The 18,167-nt window shown below is 39.7% G+C and overlaps 1 protein-coding gene across 11 annotated transcripts in view; it reads right to left on the bottom strand.

The window, feature by feature from the left end:
• Positions 1 to 18,167, bottom strand: part of srpk2 (SRSF protein kinase 2) — a 246,823-nt gene that overhangs the window by 34,276 nt on the left and 194,380 nt on the right. For 10 of the 11 annotated variants that reach the window (XM_048553853.2, XM_048553854.2, XM_059654550.1 and 7 more), the window contains 4 exons: positions 15,340 to 15,365; positions 6,695 to 6,932; positions 5,693 to 6,178; positions 5,114 to 5,214 (listed from right to left, as the gene is read on the bottom strand). In XM_048553853.2, the coding sequence (XP_048409810.1) occupies positions 5,114 to 5,214; positions 5,693 to 6,178; positions 6,695 to 6,932; positions 15,340 to 15,365 (851 nt within the window). Of the gene's footprint in view, positions 1 to 2,807; positions 3,051 to 5,113; positions 5,215 to 5,692; positions 6,179 to 6,694; positions 6,933 to 15,339; positions 15,366 to 18,167 lie in introns of all 11 variants that reach the window. The other variant, XM_048553858.2, reaches the window with a different exon arrangement.

Below are 18,167 nucleotides of genomic sequence, written 5' to 3'. Positions count from 1 at the left end.
GTTAGGTACTGTTGATCTTCAGTACTTTCTAAGGTCCTAGTATTCAGTGTATTATCCTTTGTTTCAGCCTTTCTCACATACATTACCTAATTTCTCCAGGTTGGATTTTATTTTCCACTGCTTTGCCTAGCTGCTCAGTCCCTCTATATCCTCTTCCAGTTTAAAACTATTCCCCCTTTTCTTTACCCCTTTTTTTATTACCAATTTTCATGTCATCTGTGAACTTCATGATTGTATCCCTTGTATCTATGTCCAAATCATTAATGACACCACAACCAGCACGGGCCCCAGCACCATGCCCTTGAGAATCCAATTGGAAAAAGACATGCAGTCACAAAAACATCCCATAAAAAAATCACCCTCTGTTTCTTGCCTCTCAACCAATTTTGGATCCAATGTGACTTTTGCTTTGGATGCCACAGGCTCTTGCTTTTTGGACCAGCCTACTTTGAGGAACCTTTATCAAAACCCTTGCTTAAGTCCAGGCAAACCACATTAAATGCACTGTCCTTATCATTACTCCTTCATATCTGTCAAAGATGATCATTGCTAAACAAGTCCATGCCAACTATCCCTGATTAATCTGTGTCTCTTCCAAGTGCAGACATACCCTGCTCCATAGAATTCTTTCCAATAATTTGTCCACCACTGAGGTTGGACCGATGGGCCTCTAAGTTCCTGATCTATCTCTTCCTCTCTTTTTTAATAATGGGGCATAAGCAACCCACCTGTGGCCAAACAGGATTTGAAAATTACTGTCATGTGCTGCGATATCTCACTCCTACTTTCTCAGCACATTTCACATGAACTGGCAAATGTATCCTCTTTTAAGACTCTAAACCCACTAGTACTGCCTTTCTCTCCATATTAATTTCTTCTAATATTTCACAGTCCTCCACCTGGACGTCTGTACCTGCACTGTCCTTCACTTTGTTAAGACCAATGCAACATAATTATGAAGGACCATGCCCACATTTCTCTCTGTGGTCCTTCATGGGCCCTACTCCTTCCCTAGTTATTTTCTTACTCTTTATATATCTTATTAAAAATAACCATTGGGTTTTCTCTTATACCACCTGCCAACACTTTCTCATTTACTCTCTTTGCTTTCCTATTTTCTTTGATTTCCTTTTTAAAGTTGCCCCACCACCCCAGGCTCTTTTCTCCATGCACCCAACCATAACCTGGTCTTTCTTTTAAAACTTAATCCTAGCCTTTATGTCCTTTGACATCCTGGGTTCCCTTGACTTAGTCCTTCCCTTTATCCTTATGGAAACACATCTGCTCTGCACATTTTATTACCTCTGAAGTGCCTCTCACTTCATTCATAGTTATATCTGTGAGTAGCTGCTCCCAATTCACTTGGGCGAAATCATACCTTTATCTTAATAAAATTAGCTCTTCCCCAGTTTAGAATATTTATTCCTGGCTCAATCATCTCTATTCAACTGCCATCCAAAATCTAACTGAATCATCCAAAATGATCCTTTCGTGACTCTTCTTACATTTGCCCACATTCATTTCTAAATATTAGGTTCAGAACTGGTTCCTCCTTGTTGGGCTTTCTCCTGGGTGCAAATGAATAACTTTATTCCCTCCCAACCTCACACATTAAACTATCCCAGTTAATATTTGGGTAATTAAAATTACTGACCATTCCTGTTTTATTAGCCTTACACCTCTCTGGAATTTGATTACAGATTTCCTCTCTCTCCTCCTGACTCTGTGGGGGCCTACAGCATACACCCAAAAATGCACTTGTCACTTTTGTGTTTTTTACCACTACCCATATGGCCTTATTTAATGATCCTTCAATGAAAACATCCCTCCTCACTACTATAATTCACTCTTGATAAAAATTGTGAACTCTGTCTTCTATTGCCCTCTCTAATTCATCTGATGAATTACCTTAAAGCCAGGAATGTTCAGCAACCCACTCGTGCCCATCTTTGAGCCAAGTCAATGTCATCATACTCCTATGTGCCTATCTGAGTGTCAATTTGGTAGACTTCATGAAGGCTTTCTCTCCATGAGCTGTGGAGAGATTTCTTACACTATTATCTGCATCTCATCTAATTACCAATGGACCATGCTTCCATGGGATCCCATTTGTCCAACTTTCCCTCTTTCGAGAAGCAGAAATACTCACCAATGCCAAAACCTTCCAGGATCCCCAGCTCCAGTGCCAATGGCTGGCACTTCATTGCCGATATAAATTTATATTTCTAAATTTTAGTTTACAAAATACCAGAACCAAACTCCACAGGCTACCTAGCCTGTCCCAGGAGGCTGTCTAAGGGAGTGCAGTTCTTGACACAATACTCAGTGTAGCCTTCAACTTAGTCATGCCAACTATTATGGGGCACTGATCTCTGTCAAAGCTAGGGTATTTGCAACCTTCAGGGCACCCACCCCCTACAGTAATCAATGTCCTCCACTATACAGTTGTCTCCGCTGTTTACAGGTTTTGTTCTCACCTTCACAACAATGGTCTTCTCTGCATTTCAGCATGCTGCCTTGAATCCTGCACCCGCGCCCACCCCCACCCCCGTTGACTTCCATTGATCTGACTCCCAGAACTGATTGCGGCTCACTCGGCGACAAACTTAAGACGGACAGGCTGGAAAGACACTTGACCAGAGTCCTGATATATCTTTGTGCAGTTTTCCAACTGACTGGACCTCCAGGACCGAACATGGTTCATTCCTTGATCTGAAGAGAAACACATCCCCTGATCTTGAACACTTCAAGTATCTGACTGACCATGTCCAAGCCCCTAGACCAAAAACAAAAGATATACAACTTACTGTGCCGGTGCTCGCTGACTGTTTTCCTTAGTATGACTGAGGACATCTCCCCTTAGACTCTGAGTCATGGCCATTTGGTTGAAGCCCATATAGTGTGTCTACTGTGTATGTTATTGGTAGATGATGCAGATGTGAGATTGTACAGGAAGACATCCAGCCCCTTGAGTGATGACTGCCGACAACGACTACTTGGTATGGCTTTGTGTCTGCCCTCAACAGTGAGGCAAGACATAGGGTTTTGAGCTGTGGTCGATGGGCAAAAAAGCAAGTAAGTATCCAAATAGGTGCAAATTGAGAGAGTGCTAAGAGAGCAAGCAAAGAATCATGAGATGTTCTTTGGTTCAATCCAGGAGCACTGTCCCGGCATGCAAAATGTCCAGGCAGTGCATTACAATAAAGATATTGACTCATTCCAAACTAGATCATTAAAGTATAGAATTGGACTGCAATTGAGGCGTGTCATGAGAGGAATTAATGCTGATATGGTGTCTGATGTCAACTTCTGTGGAGTGGGTGCAGTTGCTCAGCTCACGGAAGGTGTCCTGAGAAGTTGTCTGCTGCCCAAGTTGGAGGACTGGAGAGAGAAGCGGTGAGTTGGAATTACCAAGTAACTCTATGACTTCCATTTCTGCAATTTCATATTAGTTTCATAGGATCCCTACAGTGTGGAAACAGGCCCTTTGGCCCAAAAAATCCACACCAACCCTCAGAGCATCCCACCTAGACCTATCCCCCAATAACCCACCTAATCTACACATTCCTGAACACTACAGGCAATTTAGCATGGCCAATTCACCTCACCTGCACATCTTTGGACTGTGGGAGGTAAACCATGCAGACCCAGGAAGAATGTGCAAACTCCACACAGTTGCCAGGGTTTGGAATTAAACCTGGGTTCTGGCACTGTGAGGCAGCAATGCTAACCACTGAACCACCATGCCACCCATTTGAAAGGGGCACTGCTACTGTTTCTTCGCTGTTTCGAACTGGGGACCTCTGGCGTGTGGGGCAAACGTGATAACCACTGCACTACCAAAACGCGACTAATTGTTGCTATCTAGTTTCTATCTGACAGGCAGGAGAATAGTAAGATGTATTCCAATGAGATGTGATTAATAATAATGCCGTGCGAACACATGCAAATGGATACAAATTGAGCGCTCACTGCTTGCTAGCAAGATTCTCCCCTCACCATTTAAAGCTTGGTTGGAGAATGAGACTTTATTTTCTCAATGTTGAGTCTGATCTCATTTATTTTACCAAAAATATATCACCAACATCTACATGGTTCGGGGGGTGAGAAGATTCTGCCCTTTATCGCTTTGTCTGAGATTCTCAACATGAAAGTACTTTCAAGTTATGAAGTATTTTTGAAGCATAGTCACTGTTGTAATGCAGGAATCATAGCAAATATATGATATTGAATCAAGATGTTCACAATTTTGGTGTTTCATCTGATTCTGGAGTGAGCTTCCGACTACATTTCATGTCAATACTAAGGCTGCCTATTTCAACATCAGTCACTTCACCAACACTGGCCCTGCCACAGTGCACCAGCTGTTGAAAACATCATGCCTTTGTTATCTTTAAACTTGACTATCACAAAGCACATCTAGCTAGCATCCTATACTCTAACTTTAATAAAGTTGGGATCATTCAAAAATATGAACTTGCACCAAGTTCCATTCACCATATAAACTCCTTGTTGAGCATGCCTCTATCTTTAAATTTCTCATCCATGGATTCATCCTACTCCATCTCTTGTAACCTCCTTCAATCTTATAATCCTCCAAGATATCTATGCTCCTTCAATACCAGGCTCTCGAAGATATTCAATTTTAATTGGTCTATCATTAGTAGCCATGCCCTCAGTTTACTATGTTCTAAAATCTGAAGTCTTTCTGTATACCTTTCCCACCCACTTCATCTTTCTTTTTTAAGATGCTCCTTAAACTTTACCAACTTGACAAAGCTTCTGGACATCTCCTAAAATATACTGGTGTGATTTGGAGTCAAATTACATTTAATACCTTGGGAATTTTTTCTAAGTACAATTTATTTTAACCTGGTCAATGCCAATAAATGCACAATATTCTCCTATTGAAGAATGACTATAGTGACTGGGCTCTTTCAGGTTCAAACTATTTTGTAATAAGACTAGCAACATAATAAAATGTTTTCTTAATGCATAACATTTGAAAATGTTTTTTGAGAAGATCTGCACTTATTCAACCATAAAACCTACTTTTAATTTCAGCATAGTAACTAACAGAAGTTAATCATTTTAGAAAGTATAATGTACTTACAACCCAACAAGCATTTCCCAAGTCAGCTATTTTAACTCTAATTTTCTCTGCGTTTCTTGGATCAAGTGGATTTACCAGCAAATCCGCTGCCCGAACTTTTACTGTAAAGTTAGAAATAATCATAATGTTCTGGTGTTACAATGACAATTTATCAAAAGCGCTTCTGGAAAAAAAAAGTTGCACTCCAAAACAACTTAAAAACTGCATTCGTTTGCATAAATAATGTGTGTGTGTTCAAATACGGGCCCAGATTTTGCTGTCTGGACTTGCTGCTATTATAAGATAAAATGGACAACAACTTCTAGAAGTTAAAATTTGAAACAAAGAAACTGCAGATAGTGTTCAAAATGCAAATTAATGCTTTTCTGATAACAGGCTAAATATATCAATGCATCCATCATAGTTTATTGTAATTTTTAAATAAAATTAATGCTTTTGTAATAAAGAGATTCAAAAGTCTTCAGGTTAATTCACTTCTGAAGTAAATACTGAAATGACAAAATTAGTGAGAATGTAGTGGTATAACTATAACTTCTTCATGCATTTCATCAACATAAAAGCAAATAACAGCGTACTCACTTTTTGGCACGTCTCCGGTGCTGGATGCAGACACAGTTCTGCTCCTGTCTTGAGATGGACTACTGTCTTCTCGTTCAATCACTGTCGAACCATCTGATCCACAAGCTGCAGATTCTAAAAGCTTAGAAAACACATTTTCAGACATTTCAGAGAACTCTGCCTCAGGGCTTTTATTCTGTCCATTCTGCAACTCTCCATTAAAACGTCCATAAGGGCCACTATAGGTTAAACTTTCAGCATTTGGTCCATCAGCAGGACTCTCTTCAGTATTTGGACACTCATCATCATCATCATCATCGTCGTAATCTTCCTCCTCTTCTTCTTCACAAAGCTGATCAGGCAAAAACGGACCATTTTCAACATGTCCATTCGTTTTTGGTGATTCATTGCATTTCAGCTCTGTCCTGGTAACCACATTTTCTACTTCATCTTTTTCCATATTCTCTTTCTCTGTGTCTTCCTTTTCTTCCTGATTATCAAACTCATCTAGTAAATGAATAATACAGAAAATTATTCAAATGAAATCATATTGACATAACTTTCATTTTTCAAAATATTCACTGTATTCATTAGGTCCTCCCTCATTGACTAAGCAAATTTGGCCAGAAATGATGAAAAGCTCCAAGAGCATAAGATATGCAAATCTGGATATTATCTGTAAACTATGAAAATGAATGAATGTTGGAGAGTAAATGCTCATCTAAAAAAAAGAAAAAAAGTCAATTCAAGGCTTTTTATAGGTTGAAAGTTTCCAACACAGATATGATAAGCTGTAAGGCATTCTTCTTTTCCTTAAAGATTTGAAATGGTAATCAGTCCAAAAACATTAAGCAACATTATTTTTCTTATAATACATAGGGCTCAAAAACAAATTTCCAAATCAAACACAGACATTTAAGTCAGATTTGCAAATTCCTGCAAAGCCCAAACATGCTTTATCAAGGTTGCCATCATAAAGAATATGATTTTTTAAATATGAAAGTTATTTTTCAGAACACCTACTGCATTCATTACGTTGTTCCTCATCTACCACATGATCTATCACTGTTTCTTTCAGCTCATCTATTTTTTCTCCTTTCTGGTCATTTGGTGTTACAGTTGTTAAAATCTCTTCCATCTTCTTCCTCTCTGCCTCTCTCTCCAACTCTTCTATCTCTTGCATACGTTTTTCCAGCAGCTCCGCCTGCCTCTTCTGCTTCTTTTTCAGCTTCTTCTTTTTGTTTTTAGACATTTTTCCTCCCTAAAACATTAAAAACTTATTTACTAATACACAATACTCTAAAATTGGTACAAGTAACTAATTGAACATTTTAGAAAAGAATATAAAACTTCATTTTAATTATTGTTACATTTGCAAAAAGATACCTATACCACTGCTCACTTGCTTCCTGATATCCTTTTTTCCCTCATTGTGAAATGTAGAATTTAAAATACTGTGTGGTTAATTATCCAAAAGTCTACAATCAACAGACAAGAAAGAATCTGAACACAGCACTGTCTGCTATCAATAATTTCCTTAAAAAGCCAACTGTTAATTAAGTTAAAATCAATATCACTAATGATTGGTATCACGTGAGAAGATTTCAACAATACAAATAACTTTATCAGTTTAGAAGAATTACACCAGTGATATATGGATTTCACATGCGGCACATAAATTATGCATTTTTATGCATACATTTTTTTTTAACAGTGCATGTTTTAAAACCTCACGAAATCCCAGAACCAATGAAACATCATTGATATGTAGTCACTGTTCTAAGGTAGGAAATGTGACAGCTAATTTGCACACAATGTCCCACAAACAGCAATATGGGAAGCGACCAGACGCTTTATTTTGTTACACTGGTGAAGAACAGAAGGAAGGCGCCCTGCTATTCCTCAGCTACTAACTGGAATTTGGTTTTCACAAATACTTGAGAAACCAAGTGCAGCTTCAGTTCAACATCTCAAATAAAGATCTGCAATCAAATGGGGCAAAATGCCATCATCTTGGTTCATAATCAAATCTCTGAAGTAGGGCTTGAGACACAACCTTCTGTTTTCGATAAAGGACCACCATTGCAAAGCCGTAATTGACATTCAATTAATTTCTTCCAACTCTTTTAGAATGAAACAAAGTGCCTAGAATTCTTCAGAATTTTTATAGGTAAATCTAAACAATGAATATGACATGAGATAGTGATGCAGAAGCAAGTTTGCCTACGGTTTCTCAATATTAAAACTAATTTTAAATGTATAAAATAGACTGTCCAGAAACATTCTTTGCTGATAATTAGTTCATTCTGATCAACTTAGCACTACTTTATTATGTTAAATCCATCTGTTTAAGAGCTGTCCACCTCTTGACATTAAGGAAGTCACAGCCACCTAAATAAAGTCGATTTGAGATCCAGTTCTTGGCAGTGAGGAATGCTCTGAACAGAATGAGGAATTCACAGTCTCATAAATGACTTTGAATTGGTCCACATGAAACACGTGCATATAAAAAAACGTGTTAATGTTGAATAAATTAATGAATTCCTATTTTTGCCTCTCATCTTTAGTTTGTTTGCTGTTGTCAGCTACATTGTTGCCCTTCTAGCATCTGCTTTCAAGATATATTGTCAGAGACCAAAATTTTTATTCATTCAGGGATGTAGGCATCATTGACTGGGCCAGGATTTATTGCCCACCCCTAACTGTCTTGGAGGAGATGGTGGTGAGCTACCTTTTTGAACTGCTGCAGTCCTTTGGATGTGGCTGCACCCACAGTGCAGTTATTACGAGTGTTCCATAATCTTGATCCAGTGACAGTGAAGGAACAGTGATAGATTGCCAAGTAAGGATGGCAAGTGATTTTAAAAAAAGAAGTTGCAGGTATTTCTTTGTACCTGCTACCTTTGGCCTTCTAGATGGTAGCAGTCACTGGTTTGGGCATCATTGTCTCAGGTGCCTTTGTAAATGACAGCAGTGTGTTTTGTAGATGGTACAAACTGCCGCTACTGTGAATTGGTGGCAAATGGAATGAATGTTGAAGGTGGTTTATTAGATGCCAATCACCCAAGATGCTTTGTCCTAGATGATGTCAATCTTCTTGAATATAACTGTAGCTGCACACATCCAGTCAAGTGGAGTCTATTTCATTACACTCCTGATTTATGCCTTGTGGACGGTGGACAAATATCAGGAAAACAGGAGAGGAGTTCTAGCTACAAAATTCCTAGCTTTGACTGGCTCCTGTAGCCACGGTATTAACATGACTGGTCTAGTATCTGGTCAATGGTAGTTCCCAGGATATTTAAAATGGGGGATTCAAGTGATGGCAATGTCACTGAATATCGAGGGCCAATGGTGAGATTCTCACTTGTTGGAGGTGGCGATTGCCTGGCACTTGAGTGGCATGAATGTTACTTGTTAATTGTCAGCCAAAAACTGAGTATTGTCCGGATTGTGCTGCATTTGGACATGTACTGCTTCATTTCCTGTGGAATTTTGAATGGAGCTGGACATTATGTAATCAGCAGAAAATATCCTTATTTCCAACTTAGGATGGTCAGAAGTCATTGATAAGTCAATTTAAGATTATTAGTTCAAAGACAGTGTCGGAGGAACTCCTACAGAGATATCCGGGAGCTGAGGGCCAGGCCACCAACTAATACAGCCATTAATACTGTTTAATTAGGCTTTTCTCCTCACCTTTTATTTACAAATCTTTATGTAACAGAAGTACAAATTAATGACGATGTACAGAGGGCAATGAGGCATCTGGGACCTGCTGAATGAAGAAGCCAACAGTCTATCTCCTTAAGCCAAACTTAACGACTGAGAAAGTAAGAGGAATGATGGAAAAGGCAACAAAGTGAGTTAAAGTGACATCCGATGGACAGAAATTAAAGGAGAAATTAAATTGGATTGACAGAAAAAGTAGAGTGAAGAAGGTTATCTAAGATTACATCGGGATCTGGATCAACTGAGCCAGTGGGCTGAGGACTGGCAGGTGTTGTCTAAGAGGTTGAGGTTGACCTTATAGAGACTTATAAAATCATGAGGGGCATACATGAGGTAATTAGCAAAGGTCATTTCCTGAGGGTGGGGGAATTCAAAACTGGGGGGCATATTATGAAGATAAGTGGAGAAAGAATTAAAAAAGGACCGGGGAGGCAATTATTTCACACAGAGGGTGGTTTGTATGTGGAATGAACTGCCAGAGGAAGTGGTAGATGCAGACACAATTACAAAAGATATTTGGACAGCTACATGAGTAGGAAAGGTTTAGAGGAATGTGTGCCAAATGCAGGCAAGTGGGACTAGCTTAGTTTGGGAAATTTGGTCAGCATGGAGTGCTAAGGGTTTGTTTTTGTGCTGAGTGATTTTTTGTCTATGTCTCTATGACAGAAGGAAAAGAAATGTTCAAAACGCAAAAATCGTACAATGCCAAAAAACTCACCATTATCTTGCAAATAATTCTGGACCCACTTTATATTTTATATCAGAACACACCGATTCAGATTTTGTTCAAATAAATAACGGTTAGATAATCAGTGGTCACTTTTATTGTGTGATAAATAAAAAAACCTCTGAGGCATGCTTTTATTGTATTTGAAATCCATTTATTTACTCAGAGATAAAACCAGGCTTCTGGAATATGCAAGATAACGAAGTGTGAAGCTGGATGAACACAGCAGGCCAAGCAGCATCTCAGGAGCACAAAAGCTGACGTTTCGGGCCTAGACCCTTCATCAGAGAGGGGGATGGGGTGAGTGTTCTAAAATAAATAAGGAGAGAGGGGGAGGTGGACCTAAGATGGATAGTGGAGAAGATAGGTGGCGAGGAGAGGATAGGTCAGTCCGGGGAGGACGGACAGGTCAGGGAGGCGGCATGAGGTTGGTAGGTGGGAAATGGAGGTGCGGCTTGAGGTGGGAGAAGGGGATAGGTGAGAGGAAGAACAGGTTAGGGAGGCGGGGACGAGCTAGGCTGGTTTTGGGATGCAGTGGGGGATGGGGAGATTTTGAAGCTTGTGAAGTCCACATTGATGCCATTGGGCTGCAGGGTTCCCAAGTGGAATATGAGTTGCCATTCCTGCAACCTTCGGGTGGCATCATTGTGGCACTGCAGGAGGCCCATGATGGACATGTCGTCTAAGGAATGGGAAGGGGAGTTAAAATGGTTCGCGATTGGGAGGTGCAGTTGTATATTGCGAACCAAGTGGAGTTGTTCTGTGAAGCCGTCCCCAAGCCTCCGTTTGGTTTCCCCAATGTAGAGGGAGCCACACCGGGTACAGTGGATACGGTATACCACATTGGCACACGTGCAGGTGAACATCTGCTTAATATGGAAAGTCATCTTGGGGCCTGGGATGGGGGTGAGGGAGGAGGTGTGGGGGCAAGTGTAGCACTTCCTGCGGGTGCATGGGAAGGTGCCAGGTGTGGTGGGGTTGGAGGGGAGTGCACACAAATTAAGTGCAGAAATCCAGACATTTCTAGCAGAAGTTCTACAACGTATGTAGTTGTATAAAGGTTCTACAAACTACTGAACTTGCATTAATTCACCGCAACAAAATATTGAACAAGATAGGGCATTCAGGAGTGAGTGAGTTTTTAAACTGCATGATAACTGATAATTACTGTCAAGCAACATTGTTGGGCCACACAAAATAATCATTTGGTCGTACAGAACTTGAATGCAGCTGAAAGATAACTCGTCAATTCATCAAAGTCTTCTGTCTTACACTCATCAGGACATTTGTCAAGAATACCAATTCAGGAGGAAAACCGACACATACTACATGACAGGTACAAGGCCTGCCATGGAGAATGCATTCTTTACTACTGACTGACAGTTAAATGCCATGCTTGGTATAAATTTAAGTCTAGTCAGGTTGATTGTAACTGATCAAGGAACTACCCTGAGAAATGAACTAGGCTGTCACCTATCCTGCTGAGTTGAAACAAGCATGTGTGTGTATACATGTTTTATTTCCCCCTCCCCGCCCTGCCTGTAAGAACCAAAGCCCTGTGTATTACTGTATGTAGCTTACAGTACATACAAATGTACTACAGTGCAAGCCCAATTGACAATCCTAAATTAGCTGTCAGGAAAATTCCTCATTCATTCAAGAGTATCTGAAAGATGTTGTCCAATTTCTGAATTGTATCTAATATCAGACACAATCTTTGCCAGCGCAAAATGGTTGAATACAATTAGTACCTTGCTTACTGTAAACAGCCAATATGCAGTCTGATACAACCAACCAATCTTTATGATGAATGGGCCTTCATACTGGCATCACATAAACACTAAAGTTCTTATCCCACATTACTCATTTGTGTGATAGACAGAAATCCTTTAGTAGCGTGTCAGCAGCATCCCATGAGAGGCGTATACCACTCAAGTAGCTACTGCACTGTAGTGGCATAAAAGAGCGAGTTTCAATTGTTGATATAGGTTGAGATACTTTACCTTTCCAGGTTAATCTAACAAAGACAGAGTACATTTTCAGGACCAAGACAGACTGACTTTAGACACTTCATGACTGCATGATATACTATGAGAAATGATTTTATCAAGGTAGCCATTATCATGCAGAATGGCTTTGATGTGTTCTATTTCAACATCAGGGTCATATGGTAAACGTATTTCTTTGGGTCCATTTAAAAAATTGTCAATAAAGCCATTACTGCAGTGTGTGGAACTACAGGAATCCCAAAATGTATAACATAACCAATGAAGAGAGATAACAAGGTGTAGAGCTGGATGAACACAGCAGGCCAAGCAGCAGAGGAGCAGGAAAGCTGACATTTCAGGCCTAGACCCTTCTTGAGAAAATTAGAAATTCAGAAAATTAGCCTGCTGTGTTCATCCAGCTCTACACCTTCTTACCTCTCCCTCACATAACCAATGAAGGCAGGTTTGCAAACCTGGCCAAATTGTCAACTATGAAATCAAGACAAGGAAGCTCATTTGTCTCCTCACTTCAATACTCACTGTGAACTCATGATGGAGCACATTAAACATTCACACACAGATTTTTGACATGCATCTACAGATATAAATATAGCAAACATATTATCAACGCAATGGAAATATGCAAGGTTCAGGAGGTTAGATGTCATTCTATTGAAGGCACATTTCTCACGGGATCCTATCAAAATAATTGAGAGCATTGGGTCTAGTGGGGCCCCTTCCTCTCTTACGGCAACACCATCTAGTTTGGCATACATGGTGTTATTGAAACGGAATGCAATCAGCATTAATGGATAGAATCTCCATGACAATGTCTCTCCCAGAGTCTACCTGCCAACCAATTAGCACTCTCTCTTGCACTATAAATGTTGGCTTTCTCGTGGAATTGGTATGCTTGTGAAATGTCCTGATGTATGTGATAGGAAAGCTTTGACAAAATATGCTTTTTTAAGCAATAAAATAGTTTCATAGATATAGAGTCTCATTCTCTTTAAAAATTATTTGGTTCCTTTTCCCCTCCTATCTCTCCCCATTCATTCCAATTAAAGTGTGCTTCCCAACCATTATTCCATTTATTGTTAATCATTTCAATCTACTTTTACTTCCTGACCTGGACTCTGCATGACTTAGTAAGGAATCAATCTGTTTGGTGAAAGATGCTTGTGATTTCTTGCACTGGCTGTCCAGACACAGGTACTATAAATCACCAGACCAGAAACTTGATGACAGGAATTTTGCATTTCAAAGCCTATCAAGCCTTTGTGGGCAACTGCCAGCAAAGCGAACATCAAGCAGAGTTTTACCATTGACTACAAAATCTGGACCAAGTATTTTATGATATACTTGAATTTTTCAGGTATTCATCAAATGCATTAAAGATAGTATAACGTACTTAAAGTTATGTAGCCTGCAGTATTCAAAGGCTAATTTTCTGTAAATCACTCAATCCTGACCCCTAAATATCGCAACCCAAATTCAGAATTTTCTTTCAATGAAAAATAAGGAAAATCGAGATTAAAAGTACATAGTCAGAAACTGAGCTAGACAAGATTCCTAAAACTGAATATTAATCTCCAAACAATGTCTCCAAATTCCAGCTCCATTTAAAATCAAATGCCATTTTGGCAAATATCTATTATTTTTTTTGTTAAACCAAATTAACAGCATGTCAAACAAATCTGCTACCACTCAACTTGAATGCATTCACTTAGTTGAGTCACACCCCTGTGTGTTGTTTGCACTTTCACTGCACATTAGAAAGTTATTCTTAGCTCAACTTCCATTTCAATGTCATGGAATATTTAAGCTGGCAGTTTTGCCATATTTTCAGACTTCATTCTTGGGAACAGACAGCTGGTCTATCACATGTCAAGCCCACGTGCTTAAAGAGTCCCAATATGCAGAAACATCTGAAATCAATCTAGAAGCTAAACAAAACTACTGCCTGGATATGTGTGAAGATGCATATAGCATGACTTCAATCAGCTCCTAAACTGTTGTTTTGTGATAATACTTCCCTGAACTTGATCAGTGTCCCTTCTCTTGCTGGTCATCTTTCTAGATCTCTGACAATGGGTTTTCCTCAGGAATTACAAGCCCATAGAATCACACTCTGGTTCTAGGTTTCCTTAGTAGGTAGCAGGTCATGACAGGCTTGAGCATATACTGTAGGATAGCACTTGAATTCAAGTGTGCTGAATTTTACGGAGACAGAAGCTAGGACATATATACAAATGCCTGAAAAATACATTTGTATTTGTGCAAACACATGCATGTCATAGTCATAGAGATAGAGATATACAGCATAGAAACGGACCCTTTGGTCTAACTCTGCAAATATAAAGGAGTCAATGTGGGAGAATAAAAGGACAGCAAATTGCAATTTTTTCCACATAATGAATGTGGGACCAAGAGAGGGAGAGTGAACGCGAGAGTGAGGGTGAGCACGAACACGCGAGGGACGAGAACGAGCGCCAATGCGTGAGGGACAAGAGATATCATGAACATGCGAGAGAGAATGCGAGAATGAGAGGCAGAAAGGAAAGTAAAAGGTGGAGAGAGAAAGATGAGTGTGAGTGTAGTGAGATTGACGAGGCTGGAGTGTGGGCAAAGAGGGGAGGGGCACAGCACAAAAAAGACAATGTTATGGAGGATATAGCATGATAGAGGTTCATGGCACAGAAAAAGGCCTTTCGGTCCACTGAGTCTGCAGTTGTTATATATAAGCACCTAACTATTCTGACCTTATTTTCCAGTATGAGGTGCATAGCCAGAAAAGGTGAAAGAAAGGCCAAGAGACAAGTAGTTATAATGTACAAATCAAAGGAAGAATGTTGATAAGCTGACAAATAGAGGAACCAGATTAGCAAAAGAGAGTTAGAAATGTGCACAGAGTGGAGGAAGAGATAGGATTAATGAAGTTAGACAAAGGGGTGAACATAAACACTAAGCCAAAGCTAAAACGAGGCAGATAGCATGACAGTTACAAACTACTACATCCAGTAAATCACAAAGTGAAATGTGTGGGTATTACCAAGCATTTGAACGAATAACACTATTTTAAAACAAATAAATTTGATGTGTATAAATGCTTCAACTCATGACAGTTTGTATTTCAATAAGGTTAACAGTTTAAGTGCAACTCTGAAGATCTGCCACTAGTGTGAACAATCTCTGCACAGCAAAAGCAACAAACTACTCACCAGTTTCTGCTGTGGAGCAGTACTCACTGTGAAAGTAAAAGAAATGTAAAAATCAGCAACATGAAATGAAAGACTAAACAAAACTGTGCTGTTTAATTCACAATTTGTCATTGTTTTATTTCCAAGTATACTTGAGGCAATGAGAAATATGGAAGTCTAACCACAACATAAATTTATTGGATTACAGGAATCTTGTCTGAGATCTTAAACATTAAAAACAATTAAGATTTGTCAAAGTAAATTATCCTTAACTTTGGGAATATGGGCAGAACATTATAGATTATTGCAAAAAGCTGCCAGAACTTACTGGAAGTCATCTCAACAACTCTCCGTTTGGGTTTTGTCACTACCTCGTGTGAAGCAAATCAAGAAATTAGCAACAATTAGGCCAACAATTATTTCCTTCTGTACCACAGACCTTAAAGCAATCTGATTTGAAGTGCCAAAGCATGACTTTAAACTTGAACTATATGATTTTCTTCTCAATCAATCAATCTGCCATCTATTCTAAGCTATGTCATGCATATAGGTTTTCATCAGTCAATGTAACAGGTACATCTGATGGCTTTTTTATTGAGACGGTTCATGCCACATTGAAAACGTTTGTTTAATAGTCCGTCTCCTACATGCAGCTGCATATAAGGAACTAATATCAAGTATACTTTTAAAATATTTTGGATTTAGAGTTGATATTTGGAAATGGGACTGATCAAACCATGCAAATCAGGGTTCTATGCAGTGCATAGCACAATGTGGATTGGAAGTCAGTAGACATGCTTGATAATGAAACATCCACAGCCAGTGAATTGACCTAAGGTGTTCATTGCTGCCTGCAGCCAGTGACCCTATTGCAAACATGACCCGAGCTCACCTCAAAATTGAATGGACCATTTTTTAGATTGGGCCATTATTTGGGGCTACCAAGGAACAGATAGGTCTGCTCCAAAAGCCAGTCAGCCAAAAAGCCTTGGGGACAATTTTCTAACCTGAAGAATGATTTTCTCAATGCCATCCAGGAAGAGGTTTTGGTTATCTGAGAATTAGGGTAGAATTTTTTGTCTTGACATGGATGTGGAAATTGAGGTAGACAGGCATGTAATTTTGGTTACAGAGTCCACATGCCATCATTGCTTGGATGGAGAGAAATCTACCAACTCTAAAAGCTCACAAACATGACCTTGCAACAGAGGCATCAAAATCGGGTCACATTGGAAATAGCTTTGGGAAGCAAAGCAATCAAAGGCTTGAGGAAAACTGCGAATGAATAGCTTTGTAGCGTCACAGAAAAGGTGGTAGGTGGTAGTAATAACCAGGGCTAGATGCTGTTCTTTGATACTGCAACCGTAAGTTCCAAAGGTTATATCATCTGCCCAAGAGGTAAGGATGCCTTTGTGCAGCTGGCTAAGAACTTGAAAGTAAAAGGTGGAGGATCCCATATTTGTGGTCCACCCAGGAACCACTGAAGCCAACAACATTTGCAGAATCTCACACAGCCAATAATTTCTGGCTTGCTCCTGAACATAGTGCAAACTGTCATTTGGCCAAACAGAAAACGACAGGTATGGCTTAAAAAGATTGAGAGACACCAGAGTTCTGATTCATGACATACTACAACCCTTGTCTGCAAAGTGAGAGGTGCTCTGTTGTAACGTACTCCGCTCGAACTGGGCTTAGGTAAGTGTCCTGAAAAATCGACAACTCAGTTATACGGAGGGAATTGTTATAAGAGGTGGATCAGTGAATTCAGATAAAAAGAGTTAATTCAAAAACAGTTGGAACAATTTCTAAACTGTCAAGCAGAATTGTGATTTGAGTAATAAATAAGCAGAATTGGGCAGAAAGGTTCAAAGATAATTGGGCATTAGGGGTTGCTAAAGTGACAGTGCAGAAAGAAAACATTAAGATGAAAACACTGTATGAAATTGTGTCAAGTATTCAAAACAAATAGCTGAATTAGTAGTAGAGATAGAACTAAAAGGGCTGATCAAAAAGCCTTTATGGAAATGTACAATGTGAAAAGTTGTGGTCCAACACTGACGCCTGCAGAAGTCCACTAGTCACCAGCTGCCATTCTGAAGAGAACCCCTTTATCCCTACTCTCTGCCTTCTCAGTCAGCCAATCCTCTGCCCATGCCAGTACATTGTCCCTAACACCACAGGATTTTATCTTATTTAGCAACCTCCCGTGCAGCACCTTATCCAGTGCCTTCTGGAAATCCATGTCCATTGGATCACATCCAATGGCTCTCTTTTGTCTAACCGGCTCAACACCTCAAAGAATTCTAACAGATTTGTTGGGCATGACCTCCCGTTGACGAAGTTGAGCTAATTCTGCCCTATTTTACCATGCACTTCCAAGTACTCTGCAATCTAAACATTAATAATGGACTCTAAAATTTTACCTGGGGTTGGGCTAACCAGCTTAAAATTTCCTGTCTCCGCCTCTCTCCCTTCTTAAAAAGGGGTGTTACAGTAACCATTTCCTCGTCCTCTACGGACCCCTCCCAACCTCCGACTCCTGTGATTCCTGAAATATGACCACCAATGCCTCTACAATCTCTTTCAGAACTCTGCGTTATTCATCTTGTCTGTGTGATTTAACCATCTTCAGATCTTTCAGCTTCCCCAGAACCTTATCTTAGTGATGACCACTACACTCAACTCTACCTCTTGTCTCTCCTAAAGTTCTGGTATGGTGCAGGTGTCTGCCACTGTGAAAACTGATGCAATGTCAGTTCTTCCACTACTTCCTTGTTCCCCACTACAACTTCTCTTCCATATTATGGTCACTGAACCCCAAGAGTCTTTCACTTTTGCCTCCCTAATCA

The sequence above is a fragment of the Stegostoma tigrinum genome, chromosome 25, assembly GCF_030684315.1.
Source record: "Stegostoma tigrinum isolate sSteTig4 chromosome 25, sSteTig4.hap1, whole genome shotgun sequence".
Lineage (NCBI taxonomy): Eukaryota > Metazoa > Chordata > Chondrichthyes > Orectolobiformes > Stegostomatidae > Stegostoma > Stegostoma tigrinum.
The sequence above is the reverse complement of the archived record's forward strand: the minus strand, read 5'-3'. Positions and strand labels throughout refer to the sequence as shown.